The 22,312-nt window shown below is 41.2% G+C and overlaps 1 protein-coding gene across 1 annotated transcript in view; it reads left to right on the forward strand.

Moving 5' to 3' along the window:
* SEL1L3 (SEL1L family member 3) overlaps positions 1–22,312 on the forward strand; it is a 519,344-nt gene that overhangs the window by 243,388 nt on the left and 253,644 nt on the right. The window contains exons 13-14 of the mRNA XM_086964007.1: positions 8,439–8,579; positions 19,738–19,800. Coding sequence (XP_086820133.1) covers positions 8,439–8,579; positions 19,738–19,800 — 204 coding nt within the window. The remainder of the gene's footprint in view (positions 1–8,438; positions 8,580–19,737; positions 19,801–22,312) is intronic.

A 22,312-nucleotide genomic window follows, 5' to 3' on the forward strand; every position in this document is an offset into this window, starting at 1 on the left:
CCATTGCAATTTTCGGCGGATAGCATATGGAGAGCAGTCAGTGCTCTCCATATGGTATGTCGAGTGGTTGACTACCATCTGGTATAGTACATGGGCAGGAATAAACAGCTTGTGGCGACCACTACGTCCCATGGTTGAGATATCTGTATAATGAGATAGAACAGGGGACAAATCAAGTTTAAGGTTATTACAAAAATTGGAGAGCGTGGTAAAATTCAACATTGTCTAATCGATTACATGTGCAGTGCATGGGGAGGAAGTAGCACATGGCGCACTACTTTCAAAAATTGAAGGCGGCAGGATTAAGTGATTTGCCTAGAAACATCGCCTACCAAGGTAAGACATTGGAGGTATAAGAGCTGGAAAATGTGCTCAAATACAGCATTGCCGAAAACATTACATTTGCAATGCATGGAGCACATGAAGCACTACATACACAAGAAAAACTACATTGCATTAAGTTGAGCAGCACGTAGCACACTGTTGCGGAAACAGCCAAGTGGCGCTTGGCAAATTAAAGAAACATGGTAGGATTAACTGATTTGCACAGAACAAAGGATAAGAAATCAAGTTTAAGGTTATTAAAAAACATGGAGAGTGTGCCAATCGATTACATGTGCACTGCATGGGGAGGAAGCAGCACGTGGCGCACTACTTAAAAAAATGAAGGCCCGCAGGATTAAGTGATTTGCTCAGAAACAAAAGTTACAAAATCAACTTCAACGATATAAAAAAGTAGGAAAGCGTGCATAAAAACAACATTGTCAAATTGAAAAAAAATGTGTATTTACGCTGTATTTAAAGATCATTCACATTAAATAATTTAATCATCATCATCATCATCAAAAAAATTTATTTCGGCTATTACAGCCATAAAAGCACAATTAAATGTACAACAAATTGAAATCCATATCGGAGAAAAAAAAAGTACAAGATCTTAAGGAACACTGGATTATTGACATATGAGTAATAGAAACCACCGTAGGGAGGAGGGAATGCAAAATCATCATTATGGGAAATTCGTACAATTAAAACATACATTAAGAATATAATTTAAACTAAAATATATAAAAAGAAATTGATTCACATCCAATACTTTTATAAAGCCCAGGATCAAGATGTCAGCCAGTTAGCAGGTATTTCTATCTCTCACGTAGATTTAGCACCAAATACCTGCCATTACAGGCTAAATTATTACAGAGTAGATAATCGCAGCAAGTGACAAGTAGGAGCTGTTATTACTTGTTATCAGATCACATTTTTTGTAAGTACCTTCGTTTACACCACATAGCAAGAAGGAATTTCGAAATTGCAACATAAACCGGGTTAGAATCAGATTTTAGGATCCTAAATAATGCAAGATAGTTCCTAATGCCCAGGTTTCTACAAAGTTGTATGACCCACTTAGACCTAGCCGGTTTGTATGCCAAGCATAAAAACATTACATGGATTACTATTTCATCCTCCACTAGGCATCCAGGGCATAGGCGGTGGTTTACACCTGCCCAGTTGTTAGTTAAGGCATGAAGCGGGACCATCCCATATCTAAATTGCAAAAACAACTTCTTGGCTAATGGCGGTTGCATTGAGTCCAACATCAGCTCAAATTTATATTGGGACTTGAAGTCCAAAAACCCGTAAGTTAAGCTCGAAGGGTTGACTGCCTGTAAAATGCTTATCAATGTATTCTCTTTCACTGCACTAGCTAAAGATTTTTTAGAGATAGCTAAGCAAGATTCTTCCGGTTTGGTCCAAAGATCCTCCCCTCCAATTGCACGAAAAGACTCCCTCACAAAGGACAGCCAGGTTATACTACCAGATTACTACTTTTAATTCCTCCCTGTAGTGACCTAACTCTGGGGTACTCCACAGCCTTTGCCAATATCGCAATGGATGTGAGGAGATTAGGTCCGCAATTGAGAGGATATCCAGATCCATCCTTAGAGGTACTAGGGGTATATTTTTAGGCAGGGTCAGAATTTGTCAGTTATGGTATGGGCATTGGATGGACTATGCCCCCGACAGTTCTGCCCCATATATGGTGGCCGCCCTAGCTTGGACTTTGTAAATTTCTAGCGGTGGGCTTATAACCTTTAAAACACAAGTCTTATGGACTTTAAAAATTCCCCCAACAGCCTGGGTTAACTTCAGGTTAGCCTTATTGATTTGGGGTCCCCACCCCATTTTGTCATTTAAAGTGAGACCCAAGTAATCAAAGATAGGCACCCTCTCCAAGGGCCTGTCATCCATCATTGGGTGTGGGCAGTTTAAGGAGTTAGCATTGAAGACCATATATTTTGTCTTGTTGATGTTTACCACCAGGTTCCTCTTTTTGCAAAACTGGCTAAATTCCTTTAACACACGCTGCATCCCCATTGGTGATTTCGAGAGGAGCAGGGTGTCATCTGCATACATTAATGCAGGAAATTTGTGGTGTGCTAGTTTTGGGGAGTCTATATCCTTAACGGCAAGTAAATCTTTAATGAACCTGTTGAGGAAGAGGGAAAAGAGGGTCGGCACAAGCACACAGCCCTTCCTAACCCCCTTACCAACGGGAAAAGGATCCGTTAATTGTCCATTCTTTCCAAACCTTACTCTAGCGAAAGTTCCCTCATGGAGGCGTTTCAGCTGGTAACAAAGGTATGGTGGAACTCCCATGTCCAGCATGATACCCCACAGCTGGTCACGGTCCACCATATCAAACGCTGATTTCAAATCCATGAAGGTAAAGTACAGTCTCCCACCCTCCAGCACTATATGCTTCCAATAGGTCAGCTGTAGCCTGAACAGCTAGTCTATGTTTGAAGTTTCAACTCTAAAGCCTGCTTGCAACGGAGTCAAGACATCAAAGTCTTCCATCCATTCCTGCAGTCTTCCCAATAACGCTCTTGCAAAAAAAAAATGTGTTACATCAATAAGGCTAATTGGCCTATAGTTAGCAGGTTCAATGGGGGACCCTTTTTTGTGGATAGGGATAATCTCTGCACCAGCCCATGTAGGGGGGCTGGTAGGCCATGCAGAATTGCATTAAAAAGTGATTGTAGGTATGGAGCCCACACTACCTGTTCGTTTCTAAACCGGTCCCCGGGGATTGTATCTAACCCCAGTGCTTTATTAGGTAATATCTTAACTAAGGCAGATAATACCTCAGCCATAGTACAAGGGGGTATATCCCATGAGGAATCAGGGGTTAGACAACACACCATGCTCTCGTTCGCACTCGGTCCAGTAAGAGGGCTTGAATATAAATCGTTAAAATAAAGACGCCAGGCTTCCTCTTCAATGTTAGGCTTGATATTAGTCCTAATCTCAGTTTTTTCCAGTGTGGACTAGATTCCAAAAGCCTCTAATATCTTTTATGTCCAAGGCATTCTTAATAGCCTGCCATCTATCCGTTTCCCATTCTGTTTTTGCTTGTAAAAGAGTTTTCTTTAAAAAAAGCCCTAGCTTTCCTAATCCACGAGCTATCACCCCCCTTAAGGGATGATAGCAGGGCTCTCTTAGCATTCCTACACATCCTGTTATACCAGGGGTTTTTATCACTATGGTGGTTACTCTTAGCTGGCCTGCTGCTATAAAAGCAATCCGCCACTATTGTAACCATATCCTGATGGATTTTTCCTTAGTTGTTACCAGGTTTTAAATTATCTGGGTTTCCAAATGCAAGGGTTGCCTTTTCTAACAGGGGGATAATACTATTATGCATATCTGACATTGTTTCCGGGGATTGAGTTTTTGTAGCCCAGCGGATATGTCTCCATCCTTCAGCAACGACTAAATTGTCTTGGTGGGGGATATCCGGACCTTGTTCTGTTTCTACCTGGTGGAAATCGAGCAATGCGACCAAAGGATTATGGTCACTTTCATTGAGCGAATCAACGCTAAACTTTACAATATTGTGCCGGATTTCAACACTAGATAGGATGTAGTCAATTATTGATGCCTGGCCAGGTCTCTAAAAGGTGGGATGCCCTGGATTATCACCAGGAAATGGGCCATTACAAGCCCTCAAAGAAAAAGTGAGGGTGAGAGAGGTCAATTGGAGAACAATTGGGGTCCACCCCCTTATCGGATATGTATTAGGCATTGGGATTGACCAAATTGAGTCCTCATCACTAGTGATAGATTTTATAAGGCCATTGAAAGGTTCAAAATGGCAGTTAAAATCCCCGCCAAGTAAGAAGTACACATTCCCCGAGAGTGATTTAAGGATGCTTGCATAAAAATCTAGTGTCGGGGATGTCCCACTATGCTGGTCCGGCCGAGAATAAACATTAATGATGGCCAGTTTTGGTAGGATTCTATGAGTCAGAAGAATGCATATAATATCGGGAGAATGAGTTTCTATTCTTTTTACCATGCATCCGAAGTGTATTCCCACCCATATACATAGACCCCCCGAAGGTCGGCCCCTAGGGTCCTTCACTGCCGCTTCGCAATACGCAGCGAAGCCTACTCTATATACTCTATATTAATTTAGTTATTCTTAAAAAAAAGTGCTCACCTATGAAGAAGTGGATACGAACACTATGAATGGCTGTGACTCCGGAATAGGAATAGTTAGAGAAGGTTGGCAGGTTATAAATGCTTTGCAGAAGGATGATTGGTTGAGCATGATGTCACTGGGTGTATGCGCTGTGATTGGGCATGTTGGAATTGAGCATGCGCAAATAAAATGAAATACGTTAGGGGTAAATAGCCAGACGCTGGGACGTATTGTGCGCATACGTAATATTAACACACCTGCGCTACCACAAACGTGCAGGCGCAAAGTGAAGGCAACTCCTAGGTGGTACATACACAGATGGACTTCGGATGTCGATAGAACACCGGCTCCCGCAGGAGGTGGGGAGCCGTCGGGCCAGTGGGGGTATTGAAGACACTCGCACGGTCGCCAACGGTGATGGTCATAATACATTTTTTAAAAAGGCCGTCCCTGGGGAATGGGGTCCCCGGGGCCTTGAAGGGACTTCAGTAGGGGGGCTACGCAGCCCTTCTCCATAAAATAATATTACATAATTAGCCATGTCCCGGGGGGTGGGGATCTCGGTGTCCGGAATTGACCACGGGAGGGGGGCTATGCGACCCCCTCCTCATACAAACCATTAAATACGGATACTCCGCTTATTGTCACTGTAGCATAAGTGCAGCCTTCCGATCACGCGCTGAATGCTAATTGGCTGTCAAGTAATTGTCAACATTTAAACTTGAAACTGTTGGCAACCATTTTATGCCTCAGTAGAAGGGAGGGTGAAAAAGCCTATGAAATGTGAGTTTATAACGTGAAAAGGGGGAGGGTAGACACACCCTGACCTTCTAGGTCTGCTCAAGTGGTTCCACAAGGACACCAATTTTTTAGTTTTTTGGTAAAATCGCTGGGTGAACGTATGATCCGCGCATTCTAGCGATATAAAAAAAAGAGTGACATGGACTTCTCCGCGTCTTTGGTAATTTGCATTCTTTCAACTGTTTAGAGGTGATGCAGCAGTGCTGGATTCAGGATCCACCCCTGAGTAAGAAAAAGTAATAATAACGCTATTTACCTGCTAAGTGAATTTCCTTTCATAGGCTGACATTGACTGGTTTCAGTTGCAAATTCTTCAAAGTGTGCAGTTTTTGAACTTTAAAATATTCACCTTAAGTCATCCGAACAACAAATACCGATTTATTCATTTGTTATCAGGAGAGGAACCAGTGCTGCATCTTTTAGCCCAGCACTGACCATGAAAAGTAGTTCCAAGCATACTTACAAGTAACTTGTATTTCCTTCCATAGGAATCCCATTCCTATAAAAAAAAATGAATACATTTAGATTTGCGGGTCAGGCTCTAGGGGATGAGGTCCAGGGCCCCCAAAAAAATAAAAAGAATGAGGGCCACACAATGTAATGTCATTGAAAAAATAAAATATCGAAAAATAAATAGTTTAAAAAAAATGTGAAAATCAGTATCAAAAAAATAAATATAAGAATAAATATATTTTAAAATTGTCATTTACAAAACCTTTAAAATTCACTGAAAAAACCATAGGTTTCAGACATGTTATAATTAGGAATTAGCACAGGTTTCAGAGGTGTTGTCATTAGTTGGACATTACAAAACCATTGAAATTCCCCCGTTATAGTTAGTTGTACTAACTATAACTCACGCGCCCGCAATCCACTGCTGATGATGTCACATATTACATCTTTCATGACATGGTCAGTGACATCACTGATGAGATCACTGATGACATCTCAAATAACATCACTGATGATATCATCCATGTGACAAACTGATACACCTCATCATACAGTAGCATAACCTTCAACACTCGCTATAAAATATGAAGTACCATATTTGAAAACATTGACACACCAGTACAAGTTTCTAAAAACCCATTTAGTGATTACTAGATCTACACACATATCTAAACACTTACCTATAGATTTGTTCATACATGCTAACAAAGATGAATAGAACACTATTAAATATACTTATACACCTACATTAACATTACACACCAGCACATATCCTATTCACGTATGCAGATATCCTACTCACTTATGCAAATAAATGATCATACTTATTTTTACTAAGCTACACACTTAAACAAACACCACTTTATTCAGCACAGCCAAAGGCCTTGCACAGTGTGTAGTTTGCTGTCTGCAAGGGTGGCCAGACCCTGCATCCGACCCTCCCCCACAGGCAGTCAATCCCTGTCCCTCAATACCCATCACCTGATATACACAGCAGATCTATTATCTTTCTCCAAAAATTGCAAATCATTTTAATCAAATGAATATTGAGTGATTTTTTTCAGCCGAAGGCTGTGCATGGTGGGGGCTGGCTTTACTTATGGTAATAAAATATAACTTCATGTAAAAAAAAACCTAGAAATTAACTGAAAAAAACAAAGGTTAAAGTAAAGTTATAGTTAGGCCAAATGTTCGGTAACAAAGTAACGTTTTAGATTCTAAAACTCTTAGCAACCCACCAGTTATAATTATAGTTATCTCAAGTAACTATAACTCATGCCTTAAGGTAACTATAACTTGCACCCTCGCTATGCACGGCTAATTACCAGACATATTACATCTCTCATGACACCTTCTAGGATTTTATTGATAATTTCACTATAACATACGCAATGAAATTATTGATGAGAAACCTGTGCATGGCGGGTGCACAATTTATAGTTACCGTAGGGCACGAGTTATAATTACTTGAGATAACTGTAACTATAAGTGGTGAAGTTCTGTGGTTTTTATAGTTTAAAACATTACAATGTTATTGAACATTTCACCTAACTATAGCTTTACTTTAAGATTTGGTTTCTTCAGTGAACAAAAAAACCAAAGATAGATAGGTAGATACATTATAACGTTTAGTTGTATGATACTGTGTATGGGACTTCACCGTCTGCATCTAGAATTAACTAACACACTCCACTGTGTTTTGTTGTTGGAATTTTAAGCTACAAACAGCACTGCATTTCAGTGACACTTGCCCACAACCCTACATCCGAGCACAATAACGAATAGTACTTCACAGCAAACCACAAACTCAACACAAGGACACTAAATCTACAAAATGAATCATACAAATGTTGCACACAATACTGCATTGCAAAAATAGGATATTAACCTCTACACCACACCTTAGACAGGCTAAATGATCACACTGCATTCTAAGAATATTAGCTCATAACCTCCAGAATGTACAGAGTCGTTGGAAACACACTCCCTACTCTGGCAAACATCTAAAATATGCCAACCATACAGAATGCACTGATTAATATAAGCACTAAGTGAACACACATCAGTCGACTTTTAGTGCTTTAATCCATCACAAGGCATTTAATCCTGTGGCCATCAGCACAATATTTGCAGCATCCCACGCATACAACCCACCATTCTTCAATGCAGAGTATCCAAGCGATACTAATACAGTACATTGCATCTATCCTGCAGGCACTAAGCCATCTCACTGTAATAGTCCCACAAAAATCATGACACATTGCAGTGCTTCTATGGGCGCAATAATCACTTGCACTCTACTGCATACTATTGCCAATAGCCATTGTAGTGTTAAAGCCATTATTGTAGCCTTTTTAATTTAAGAGATACATTGTTTAGGTAAGCCAAACATATTTGTTAAATTAATTAAGCATTAAAAAGCACACAGTATATTTACTATATTATCACTTGATAATGCATTTTCTTCAAAGTCATGTTTGCTACTCCTGAACAATCTGATGTCGTGTCCAGATTTTGTTTAATACATGAATGACAAAGAATCTACCTCCTACCTCTTTGCCCTTATACCTTAGAGCATTGCATATACATGACTTTCAGTAGAACTTCAGTTGATTTGCACCATCCCATCTTACGTCAAGCTGTTTCAGATTTTCACAGTAATATTTCTTATGTGTCCATTGTATTTTTTCAAATCTAGCATCGACTTGCTCAGATGCTCTTTTGGGGACAGCAAGGTATTGCCAAAAATACTGAGGCAGCAGTAGAGTGGTACGAAAAAGGCGCCCTAGAAAATGAAGATCCAGTAACAATGTACGACTACGCCATTGTCTTATTTAAGGTACGACACAAAACGAGTTCTCTTTTTTTAAAATGTAAAAATGTGTTCAAACAGAAAATGAAATGTTATTTATTATATTTTTAGACTATCATTTACTCTCATTTACATAAAGGAAGTTAAAACATGTTTACTTTTTGACTTCAAGAATAATATATTGCTGTATTCCATATTTAGTGTGTTACAACATAAATGTAGTTGCAAAAAAATCTTGTAAAGTTCATTTATAATATTTAAAATATTTGATTTTCAATCTTGTTTAGTAGATGCTACTCACTCAATTCTGAGGACCAATAATCTATTAACATCAACTCCTTCTCGTCCTTTTTCTGTTGCTTACCTGAAGCTAGTCCTTCACCTCTGAGACCAGGGTTAATATTGAAAAAGTCGATCAAAACATGGATAATGATACATTCATGTATAAAAATTAAATCTCATCTTCATTGAAGAATTTGCCTGTTGTGAACTCCATGTCAACCCTGAATCAGAAATATGGCATGTAGCCAGCAGACAAATACACAAATAGTAAATCCCAGATTGATCCCACAGATCGCTGCAGCAACACCACAATGGTACTAGAAGATTGGAACCAAAAAAGCACACATGGTAGGATTGGTACGCGTGTTCTCAGAACACCATAAAGTCAGATGTCACATGAAGTTAGGAAAACTTCGCCAATCAAGACACAGCGCACTCATTACACGCAGTGATCACATGCTCCCCATGCCGGACATCTGGACACATTACCCTCTGGGCCCAATTGTGTCCACGCAAGGTCGAGGCTCACCTGGATTTCTCATCCGATACCTTAATTTATGGCTCCAAAGGCAGAGGTACACATTCCTTACCAAAAAAAGGATAGCTGGGAATATTTTATTACATTCAATGCATTGTTTAATTGAATGAACTGTTTCTGTTTTGACAAACGCCTCTTGTCTCTTGTTTTTTAAGGAATTTCATGCTCAAGCAACATTTTGGCGAGCCAAGTAGCAATAGGCAATATCTAAACTCTCCTAGGTAGTCTTATCGGCGAGTAGACCACCACAGTGTTCACCTGAGTTTACATCCCAGCAATTACACTGACAAACACTGAGCATGACGAGCTGCATTCAGTTCTTTAAGGCACTGAATTTGGACGGCCCTGAGGGAGATGTTGACTGACTGCCCTGATGTAGGAGGGCTAATGGCGGAGACAATGAAGCCAGGGGAGACAATAACTGATTTTCTAGATAGGATGAAGATATGATGGGGACAGGAGACCGGACAGCCGTGGACTGACACAGGCCTACAGGTCACATTATTTCGCAAAATTCTCAAAAAGGGGCTGTCCACTGAGACACAAAGCAGATTGGACAGTTTGGTTGGGTTAGACACCAAGCTCTTGCAGGAGAGATACAAGCCCATATATTGCAATACCTCAAAAAGAAGCAAGAGAAGGATAGAGAAAAACAGGAGCAAGCCCAGAGAGACACTGCTAAATTGGTCCAACACAAGTTTAAAAATACCTCCCTTGAAGGGGCAGCACTGGCTGCAAACATGCAAATGCAACCAATCTTAAAGGGGGCTCCAGCTCAAAATCCCAGAGTGTTTCAACCTAGTAATAGTGTCAGCGGCCAGGGAGGTTGACAGCAATCAGACCGTAGGAAATGCTACTATTGCCACCGGATGGATTACCTTGCAGACCAATGCTGGTTAAAAGAATACCACCAACAGAGATTGATGGGCCAGGGTCAGCCGCAAAAAAATCCTAATCCACAAAAACAACCCCTGGGAACTCCGAATACACCTTACATTCAGCTGCAGCGAGGTCAATCAGCCGCTGTACCTCAACAGGAATCAGGTAGTTCGACAAGCACATGACAACGGCAACCACAGACAGGGAATTCATCCCAACAGGAGATGGGGATATAGCTTTGGGAAAGAGATGTAACTATCTGGGGAGGGAATGCCTTCACACAAACACAGAATCCAAATGCACAGTAAAATCAAACCCCAGAGTAAAATACAACCCATTTGCCCACATCCCGAGAATTAACGGTAACAAAAGCCAAAAGAAGGACCAATGAGACAATAATGAGAATGCAAACTTTTATTTGCATCTGGGGATTCAAGACCGATTGGGTATCCTTCAGGCAGTCTGCCATTAAGGGAGCCTGCTGGAGCCAAGTCCTCACTCTGCTGCTGATCCCCCAGGGCGGGTTGGCTGGTCACGGTCCAGGGGGAGGGTAGTTTGACGAGGGGGTGGGCGGCTCTCAGACCAAGTACATAAAAAGCAGACACCCAAGTCCCTGCATCAAAAGTCAAATGGGATGGGTTCCAATTCCTAAGCCGAAAGGTCCCCATTCTCAGACATTCGACCCGGGAACCATGTTTTCTGTATGGCATGTAGTTCCAACAGTGCCCACAAAACCTAGAAGCCTCTGGCCAAATGGAAGCCCTCTTTCAGTTTAAAACATATTTGTTCTCAAGTGGTGGGATCCAGGATTTCTCTATGCGTGGAATAGTGAGGGTCCCACAACCTCCACAGCACATGCAGAAAAATCATTAAGTTATGAGGTGCCTGCATAGGTCCCAGTCTGTCAAGAGGCTCGTCAGGTTAGCCAGACAGCCCAGATTTGCAAGACCGTCCTGGTTTAGTCATCACTCCTAGGCAAAGTTCATCTTGAGTTCCTGGACTTGGCCCCAGGTTCCCCATGTTCTTATGATCTCTGCAATGTTTTCTGCTCTTTTCTTCAGGGTTTTTGTAATCTCATGTCTAGTCACCATGCCATACCCCTCCAAATTAAGCGACAGGAGCACGCCTGCTAGTTGGAAGTCCTGAGCCATATGCCGGGAACTGCAGATTCGAAAACGACTGAGGAGACGTGGTCCGAGGGAGAGTGGGGTGCGTGGGAGAGGGGTGGCATCCAAGTCCATCCCAGCTCCAAGCAAGAGTAAAACACAGAAAGCGCTCATCCCTGTGTCAGGCCTAGCAATTGACCAATGCTCCAGTCCTCACATACACCCACCTGAGAAAGCAAAAATCCCCAACCTCAGCGACCACAAGACAGCAATCAGAGGAACAACTTTCTGACCCCTCAGCCTTATGATAAGAGAAATAGCAGATTGTGCAAGATCTAGGGAAGTGGCTAAATCCCAAAAAGTAGTCGAAAGTTAGTTAAAAAACAGAAGCCTCTAGAGAAAGGGTGGAAGCAAGATATCTGGTGCCACAAGGGATGGGCACGTTGCATGTCACATGCCAAGAGATATGTGATCTCGGGACACGTTGCAACCACCAATACTTAACAGTGACACACCCCCTCCTCGTACAGTCCGACGCACATGTAGGTTGAAGGTTACCTGCACCGTTGGCGTCCCAGGCACACATCAGGAGAGACATGGTCTTGGGCAATTAGCAACTAGATAAAAACTAATAGATCCATCCCTATAATCACAAGAACTCTCCCTAAAAAACCAATCCAAGCATCAGTTAAGTACAAGGACTCAAAAAATAGATGAATCCGCCTGATTTCCCAGAAGCCCCCTTTCAGCCTTTAAACATCAAAAGGATGCCACAACTGGGCCCACCTTCTGGTGCCCCACATAAAACAGAAAATATATAAAGTGTGGAGAACACACCACTGAGAGAAATAAAGGAACCTCGAAGAAACGATCATTAACCAGGGCGTACATGCAATGTTTTCTGAGTAGACAAGCAAACCAAGGTCTTATCCAACAGTTCTACAATCAAACCACCAAATGCACCACTTTTCTGCTTCCACATCATCACCCCCAATGTGGATATAATGTGTGAGAATCAAACTTAAGACATGCACAGTGAACTTTTTTGACCGAACTGTTTAACGAAAACACCCGATAAACAGATGACCACAGACATCTCCCCTGGATCCATACCAGAGACCTGCAATGTTATGTACTTTTGCACTTCTATGGACCCTCCATCTAGTTTGGGTGCTGCAGCACCCATTCTCTGCCAAAGAGCCACCTAACCAAATGGAGTCTGTTCAGAAACTATGACACAGCTTGCGTAGGGATCGCTCCCATGTCACTTATAATTACACCAACCCAAACACTAGCATTACACAACACGTGGTATCAGCACTTGACTACCTTGGGCCCTAAGGCATCAGCCAGGTTGTGTTACTCGCTGATACCACCTGCCTTTTTCGACCTTCTCTTTTATTCATTTATTTATTTATTTAGTGTTTTATAGAGCGCGAACCAGACCCGTGAGGGTATCAGAGCGCTTTACAGTAGTATCAGGTGGGATACAGAACAAAGGGGGGGGAGTCCAGTTATAAGGAAAAACAGAAACAGTATATGGTAAAACAAACAGTCATCATATTCAACTAAAACAAGGGGTTGGAGCAAAAATGATGCAATAAACTAGAAAAGGGGTCTCATCACCCTGAGGGATTGTTTAAAGTGCAGGGTAGGTAACATATGGGAAGGTAGCCAAGGAATAGGACAGTGATGATAGGTAAAGTCTGGTTGAAGGGGTGATTGTAGCGTGAGATTTAGGAGAGGAATTTGCCCATTAGGAAGGATTTGGTCTCCTTTTTGAAGTGGGGTAGAGACGGTATTCTTCTAATGGCGGGTGGGAGTGAGTTCCATATTCTTGTGGCGGCCCCCAGAGAAAACCCGAATGTATGTTCTTTTTTTCTTGAAGCGTGCGGGTTGGAGCAAAAGGGTTTTGGCAGACCAGGAGTTTCTGATTCCTCCGGATAATACAAGTTTCTGTGCGAGAAAAGAACAGGACTTGGAGTAGAGAGCCTTGTGGGTGATGCAAGCCAGTTTGAACTGGATTCTGGCTTCAAGAGGAAGCCAGTTCAGAGCTTTAAGGTGGGGTGAGATGTGGTCAAACTTCTTGGAGCCAGTTAGAAGTCTGGCGGCAGCGTTGAGGCAGGCTTTCAAGGGTCCTAGAGAGATCTTGGGTAGGCCTGCGAGAGTGGAGCAACCATATTCTAGTCGAGAGATGACTAAGGCCTGGATAGCCGATTTTAGGTCAGGAGGGTTGAGGAAAGTTTTCAAGTTTTGTAGGTAGTTCAGGTGAAATCTGGCGGTTTTGGCCATCGCGTTGATATGGCCCGCATGTTCAGATTGCCGTCTAAGGTAATTACCAGGGATTTAGCAGAGTCCACAATGGTAGGAGAGCAGTTTAGCACTGTGGTAGTCTTGGTCCAAACTTGAATGTCTGTATTGGCGTTGGGTGGAGAGATTAAGAGGAACTCTGTTTTTTTGGCATTGAGTTTACGGTGGTTGGATGTGAGCCAGTACACAGTTAGTTTCAGGGAATGGATATCCTCTGGAGAAGAGATATTGATGTAGAGCTGTGTGTTGTCAGCATATATGTGGTAGGAGATATTGGCAGTGCGCAGCACCTCTGAGGGTGGTTCAAGGTACAGATTGAAGAGGGTAGGGGATAAGGTTGATCCTTGGGGGACTCCAACTGTGATCGGAGAGGAGGCGGATATGTTGCTGTGTATCAGGACTCTCTGCGAGCGGTTCTGGAGGAAGGATCGGAACCAAGCCAGAACGGTGCCATTCAGGCCCATCCTAAGTTTGAGGCGATTCAGGAGAATTTCATAGTTAACAGTGTCAAAAGCAGAGGATAGGTCGAGGAGGATCAAGAGACAGGTTTTGCCTTGGTCAAGGGCTTGAAGGACGTCATCCACAATGTGGAGGAGTGTGGTTTCCGGGCTGTGCCCAGGTCTGAAACCAGATTGCAAGTCATCTAGAAGGTGAAAGTTGGAGTTGTGTCGGCTTAGCCGTTGCTGTACACATTTTTCCAGCACTTTAGCTAGGAGAGGGATGTTAGAGATAGGTCTGTAATTGTCAGGAGAGGCAGGATCTAAAGTGTTTTTTTTAGAATAGGGACCACCTGGCGGGCTTTGAGAGAGTCAGGAATTGATCCCCGTAGGAGAGAGGAATAAATAGTCCTTTTTTAGTAAGCACAAAGAAAGTTTTTCTTTTTTTAACGCTAACAAGGTGAATCCCAATTTAGCCACAAAGATGTGCCCTGAGAAAATCTTCATAACACAGTCACTTCCGAGCTGAAAATAATCTAGCAACACAGTCCACACCAGTACTGGCAGTGAATTATTTGAATATTATGAATGAATGATTCCTTGACAAACTGTTTTGTGTTGACGGTTATATACTGATCTCCATTTGGTAAAATTTGGTTGCCATAATGGTATATGATTCTTGGATTACCTAATTGCCTGTCATATGTAGCCCAGCTTAAACCCTGAGGGAACCAGTGCTTTCGGGACCATCAATTATGATCTCCCTCTCACTAAAAAAGCAACTCTGAACATAATAGAGAAACTAAGAGGCAGGCGTGGGGGAAATAATACCGGTCATTAATAAAATAATTCAATACACACAATAAGTGTATTTATATGATTAAGGAGACAGATAATTAAAAATAATTTTTCAATTTTGCTGGGGATGGCTTGAGCCAAAACAAGGAAGCTAATGTTTCTTACTGTGGACAGAAAAGGACACATAAAAAGATCTTTTGTTCACTTGTTGATTTATGAAGCTTGCAACTAATTTGTAAACTCCAAGCCTGTTCTCAGCATTATTTTTCAGGTTAGAGACCACTTATGTCGCCGAAGTTGCAATCAATCACTGTCCTTACATCAGTATTTTATCGTACCCGAGATACAGAAAAACATGCACAGTAAGACTGTGAGAATCGCCAAGGTCTGGCCAGACTGCATTTGTTCATGTAAGATCAGGAAACCAGTGACACTTCATATTGTTCTTTTGCTTCTAGAATCGAGTGGAATGTAAAATGTTGGGGGACCATCACTCGTGAGAGGAGAAATCCGAGCAAAGGCAAGAGGAGGTGGTTGAAGGCGCCGGTCCCTACATTAAAAAATAACAAATTTATTTTCTAACTTTCCATTTTGGTACTTTTTACTGTCGATGAGGAGAACTCATGCAATGGGACACGTCTCATCATCTGCCGATTGAACTGGACACAAAGAGAGGTGTTGGCGATAGCAACAGAAACAGAAGGCTCGTGATGTGAAGAAAATCACTGGTGGGAGCCTTGTTGTGCAGAGTTTATGTAGCTCTTCTTGACCGCTCCCGTCAGCTGATTTTGGGGTGTGGACATGTTGATAACCAGTGAGGTGACCCGGTTTTGGCCATCGCGTTGATATGGCCCGCATGTTCAGATTGCCGTCTAAGGTAATTACCAGGGATTTAGCAGAGTCCACAATGGTAGGAGAGCAGTTTAGCACTGTGATAGTCTTGGTCCAAACTTGAATGTCTGTATTGGCGTTGGGTGGAGAGATTAAGAGGAACTCTGTTTTTTTGGCATTGAGTTTACGGTGGTTGGATGTGAGCCAGTACACAGTTAGCTTCAGGGAATGGATATCCTCTGGAGAAGAGATATTGATGTAGAGCTGTGTGTTGTCAGCATATATGTGGTAGGAGATATTGGCAGTGCGCAGCACCTCTGAGGGTGGTTCAAGGTACAGATTGAAGAGGGTAGGGGATAAGGTTGATCCTTGGGGGACTCCAACTGTGATCGGAGAGGAGGCGGATATGTTGCTGTGTATCAGGACTCTCTGCGAGCGGTTCTGGAGGAAGGATCGGAACCAAGCCAGAACGGTGCCATCCAGGCCCATCCTAAGTTTGAGGCGATTCAGGAGAATTTCATGGTTAACAGTGTCAAAAGCAGAGGATAGGTCGAGGAGGATCAAGAGACAGGTTTTGCCTTGGTCAAGGGCTTGAAGGACGTCATCCACAATGTGGAGGAGTGTGGTTTCCGGGCTGTGCCCAGGTCTGAAACCAGATCGCAAGTCATCTAGAAGGTGGAAGTTGGAGTTGTGTCGGCTTAGCCGTTGCTGTACACATTTTTCCAGCACTTTAGCTAGGAGAGGGATGTTAGAGATAGGTCTGTAATTGTCAGGAGAGGCAGGATCTAAAGTGTTTTTTTTAGAATAGGGACCACCTGGCGGGCTTTGAGAGAGTCAGGAATTGATCCCCGTAGGAGAGAGGAATAAATAGTCATTTTTTAGTAAGCACAAAGAAAGTTTTTCTTTTTTTAACCAGTGAGGTGACCCAGTTGCAGATAAAGCATCGACGCAGTGACAAGCTCACAGTTAGAGGAAAATCCTTTAGTGAAGGTCAGTCAACAGCGTGGAACACACAAATATAAAAGTAAAGTTATCAGCCATCCTCTGAACTGTCACACACACTATTATCAAAAGTATTTGCATTTATATAACCAGATTTCTAGTATAACTGATAAGTAAACTACAAAGAAAAAATATATTTAAAAAAATGGATGGGCTATCAGACCCACAATCATTTTTTAAGTTACCCAGTATGATTGTACTTTATAAAGTTTTAGCCTCATTGTTATCTCCCTTTCTTTTTTCTCTTCCCTATCCTCCCTTTCTTTTTTATCCCTCCCCTCATTTTATTTCATCACACTTTTTATAATGCTCTCAGTTAATATTCATGCTATTCCTGTTGTTTTCTCTCTGTATATTATGTTGCCATTATTCAGTTATCTTAATAAATTTTTCTTTGAACTAAAAAAAAAAAAAAGTTACCCAGTCATCTTGTTTTAGAATGGGGAAAATGGATGGAAGGATTTCTAGCTCATGTTGAAGCAATAGGTGGTGACATTTTCAGGGGTAAAAGTAAGTTAGCCCTTCTTAAACACTGTATGGGTGTGAAGGGTAGAGAGTTATTTAAACAACTTCCAACACCTATTGAGGAGGAAGTGAATACAGATGAATATGAATGGACCATAAGGAAACTGGATATAAAATAAGAATCAATGGAAATCAAAGTAGTAGAGAAATCTAGGATTTTGATGCGAGGACAGGTGCAAGGAGATCTGTGAATGATTTTGCTGTAGTTTTAATAAGTTTAGCTGCAGCTTGCCACTGTAAGGCATTCCATTAAGAAAACCTGCAAGATCAATTTGTTCTTATGATAAACTCAAGAAAAGTTATGGATGCCAGAGTAACTCACGTTTGAGAAGGCAGTGGAAATTAAATGTGAGTTGATGCCAGAGGACATAAAGCTGCTGGAATCTAATACTAAGGGTGGAACAACTATGCATTTAATAAAAAAAACAAGGAGAACAAGTTGGAATGGACAGTTTGAATAAAGGATTAAAAGTGATGGCGAGGTCAACAAAGATAACATAAGGATCAACACCTGTACTCGATGTGGCATAAAAGGGCATAGAGCCAATGACAAAATGTGTCTTGCGATGGGCCAAACATGTAGGAAATGTAGACAAATAGGACACTATGCACCAATGTGCAGGGGGTTTACAAATCTAAAACTACTGCGTTGAAGCATGTAAATGCAGTTGGGTTAAATGCACAAATAAAAGGAACAGACAGTAAATCTGATGAGAGTGAAGCATATACTGTCCAAGTGTGTAATGTGAATGGGGACTGGGTTGCACTGTTGTGTGAAGTGATAGTGAATAGTAAGCATGGGAGGATGATAACAGATTCAGAGGCAAGATATACTTTGGTAGGAGAGGAATTAACACATCTGTACAAGGATAATGTTTTAGTGCTGTTAGATGTGCGGTTGATTGCTAGTGGTAGGAAGAAAATTTAAGTTATTGGATGCTTGAGGCCAACATTCATTTTAAAGATCGCAACACTCAATCTAAAATTTGTGGTCAAGATGGTGGATGTTTGCTTGGGTGACATCAACAAAGGGAATTAGGAACTGCATTAGATCCCAATCATCCCAATCAAGTATTAAGTGTGGAAACAAATGTGGTGGAGGGCAAACAATAGCTGTGCAAGTAAAGATATCCTGAGGTAATTAGTGACAGACTTGGTTTATTGAAGGGATTTACACACAAAATAAGGTTGAGTTAAAGTGGTAAAGTGACTCTGCACAAAGCGTGATCAGTGCCATTGTCAGTGAGAGAATTAAGAAAGGAGCTAATCACATTGTGTGATCCGGGAATTTTGGAACCTACTGAGGTGTCTGAGTGGTTGGCACCAATAGTTATAGCTCAGAAGGCTGGTGGAGGATTAAGGATGTGTGTAGATTTGAATTAAAGGTTATGGATTGATCGCCATCCTCTTCACAATATAAATTAAATGCTGGTCACAATAGAAGGGGCTGAAGTGTTTCAGTCTCAGGATTTGACTTCAACCTATGATCATATAGCCCTTGATGAGGTTCTAAACATTTTACCTCACTAGGGACACCAGAAGGGGCATATATATTGTGCTGTATGCCCTATTGGGCTTACCTCAGCTTTGGCTATGTTCCTAAGGGCTATGCACCAGTTGTTGGAGATTGTGATATATTTCCAAAATGGCACACTGTTCGGTGGGAGGAATTTGGAGGTACACAATAAGAGCTTGAAAACTGTTTTGGACATTCTTGAAGCACATGGTTTAACCATTAAAGCAGACATTTGTTACACTTGGCTGAATGGGGTTGATTACGAAGGTCATCCCTTTGATTGTAATGGCCTGAGGTCGAAAGAAAGTCTGGTAAAGGCTAATCAAGAAGAAACAGGCCTCCACTTTCTATTTAAAAATAAATACAATGAAACATTCAAGAGCACAATGGCCAGGTAAAAGGATAAATCCCCTTCTAGGGGATCGTTAATTTGATCAGTATTGAATATGAGAAACTAAGGTGACTATCACATGGTTAACCCTTGGCTAAGCAAGACCTCAAGTGCAGGAAAGTTACGAGAGAGAAGGATGTAAATATTCCAACTTCTAAAATTGTTCAATGAGCTCATGGGCATTAAGGGCATTCTCAGTGGATTCACAGGCGAGGGAATCCCATTGGAGTCTGTCAAGAGACGCGCACAAATTATGGGAGTGGTTCAATATGTGATCTTAGTTTCACAGCTTCAACTAATTACTAAGCATATAACACCATTTTGCACACAATACATTTAGGCCTAGATTACAGTGTAAGTAACCAGTTACAGTGCTCAGAGTTGTTACATGTCTTCCCAGTAAATTGTAGATGGTAAGAAAATATTGCTGATTCAAATTCTTTTGTGTTTCACTATCTATAAATCCACTGCATGTGTATGTGTAACCTAATCATTGTATGCTTGTAAATCCATGATGCATTTTTATTTGGTTAATCATATCACATCAGCCTCTATTTCTTATTTGTGTAGGGTCACGGAGTACCAAAGAACCCAAGACTGGCTCTTAAACTCATGCGGAAAGCAGCTGCTCAGGTAAAGTGAGAACATTTATCAAGTTAGTTTGTCTGCCTACTTTGCTAGTAGAATGGTTTTGAGTCTTACTGATGGTATTAACAGCAATTTACCAAAGCGATTAAAATAAAATGCTAGTTTTTTCAAATGGTCATGTTAATATAAATCAATGCTATAATTTGTTGTCATTATTAGGAGAAACTATCAAGTTATTGTTAGTACTGCACAAAAGGTTTACAAGGACTAGAACATGTCAGTTTTGCCAACACAATCATAAAATCTCTTTAAAGATGTGAAAAGTAGTCCAGTCCTTGTTGTACAGAACATGAGAACCAACCAATGCGTGTTTTGTCACCACTGTAACTTCCTCAATGCTCAAAGGACGTAATTCAAAATGATTCCGTAAATTCAGCATACAAAGTTTTAAAACAATATCTCAGTCATCTTCGGTCTCTGTTACCGCAGGTAATGGAAAGGGTTGTGGCCCAAACCGCATCTGGGGCACTATGCGACTGCAGAGACGTGAGGAGACGATTTCAAGCAAAAGAAGTTCGGCCAGAAAATGACGGAATTATCATAGTGCCCCAGGTGCCATTTTGACCAACATCTATGTTAATAGGGATACTGTCTACACAGAAGTCCTTGTAAACCTTTTGTACCAAGACTTATAGGTAATAAAATAAATTGGTGATTGTTTAGATAAATGCACTTTCTGTGTTTCCTGTGTCTCAAGGAATTTCCCTGTTTCTTTTTTATTTGAGTTAGACCAACAGATTACTGTCATTAATTTAATTTGAATTACTGTGAGTGTCAGGGTTTCTTTGTAAGCATTTCACAGGTTACTGCTGTTTCTTGTGTTTTTCACACTTCTATAATGTTGTGTTTTACCTGGAGTGGCACCAATCCTACTTTTTTAATCGAAGGTTATTATCTATATTCATTCTATACGCCCTTATATACATCAACTTTGAGGTGCGACCCTTGTATCCACCACTACCTTCCTTTGTTCTATACCACTTAGAGTGAGTACACATCGAAAATCTAAATCCAGATTTAGTTTATAAATGGCAGCAGTGTGAATTACCTTCAGATATGGCAGTAGTGATTCTGAGATGTCTGTTGATAAGAAACAGCGTCTTCATAATAGCTTTTTTATTATTATCATTGCTATTGGGTACTCTAGCAACGAAATGTGATGTTAAATAACTAGTAAAGCAAGAAACTAAAGAGACATACAATGAGAAAATTATAACAATTATTAACATCTTATCAATTCGCATATTGTTAGTTACTTTGGATCACCTTCTAAGCACTGAAAAACAATAAGAAAGGGTATAAACAAATTATTCAGTACAGAAGCAATTGTGACAACTTTTCAGGATGGCAGAATCTATCTCATAAAAATGGCACATCGGTGCTTATCAACTACTTATTGATGGTGGGCAGATTTAACCCATTTTCGAGCTACACATAACCATGCAATGACAATGGCAAAGCGAACAAGCTGGAAACTTGTGTTGGGCATACTCATTGTGGTATTAAACATAGTATTTTAGACTGAAAGCACAATATCAGTATTGAGTCTATCACAGAAAAGTCTTACAATGTCTGTCCAATATTCAAGCAAATAAGGGGAGCTAACAAAGTAATGTATACTATCTGCATATCCGAGAATGCCTCTTGGAGAATTAAAATTTCAGCAAATTTTCCAAGTGGAATATTTTTCTGGCATATAGTATATCATACAGAGAGTTTTCAAGTGTTTTGAAACTGGGCTAGTGAGAGCATCCTTTCGATAGCTGGCTGCAACTGTTGTGTCTTTATATGGGAACTCTGGAATCTGAAAAAAGGGTGATCTCTTTCCGAAGCTACCTTACCTATTGAGAATTATCCCCAAGTCAGCAGAAGCCCTGTAAAAGAGATAGATTTGGGTGGAGGAAAAGCAAATGGTACCGAAACCTCCAAAAAAGAGTTCCAGAATGGCTGGACTCACAACAGAGGACTAAACCTATGAAAAATGAAAGAACAAGGGGTTACTAGTTAATAAGGGAGTTCTATACAAACTAGCAGCATGCAGAGGCTGTCAGAAATATTCTTAAGTTATATACTGAATTATATCCTGGAAGGAAAGGAGCTGTTTCAGATGGAAATCTCTACCATCTAAGTTTAGGTTAACCTAGCTTGAACTGCATATCAGAGTCACCATCTTGGACTGGGACATCTATAGTTATCGTAGTTGGCCCCCGCAGCCTAGGAAGCCAAGAGGGTAGCAGACGACAGGTTATGGAGCACACAGCGCCCCTCATCCTAGCCCTCCCCCAAAGATTCCCTGACCTGGGCTCTTTGACCCACACTGTCGGTGTGTAAACCACTGCAGATAGGAAGGTGAATAAACTGCATGCTGTGCTGCTGGGAGAAAGCTGTGTCCCTGAAGTGGAGCTTTCAACAGTATACCTTCCACCCCTTGAAGCCACAGGTTTTGGGGGATGCTGCCAAAAAAGTGTACGGATTAGAAAAGTTAAATGGATAGCCT

Source organism: Lissotriton vulgaris, chromosome 3_2 (assembly GCF_964263255.1).
Source record: "Lissotriton vulgaris chromosome 3_2, aLisVul1.2, whole genome shotgun sequence".
In the NCBI taxonomy this organism is placed as follows: Eukaryota; Metazoa; Chordata; class Amphibia; order Caudata; family Salamandridae; genus Lissotriton; species Lissotriton vulgaris.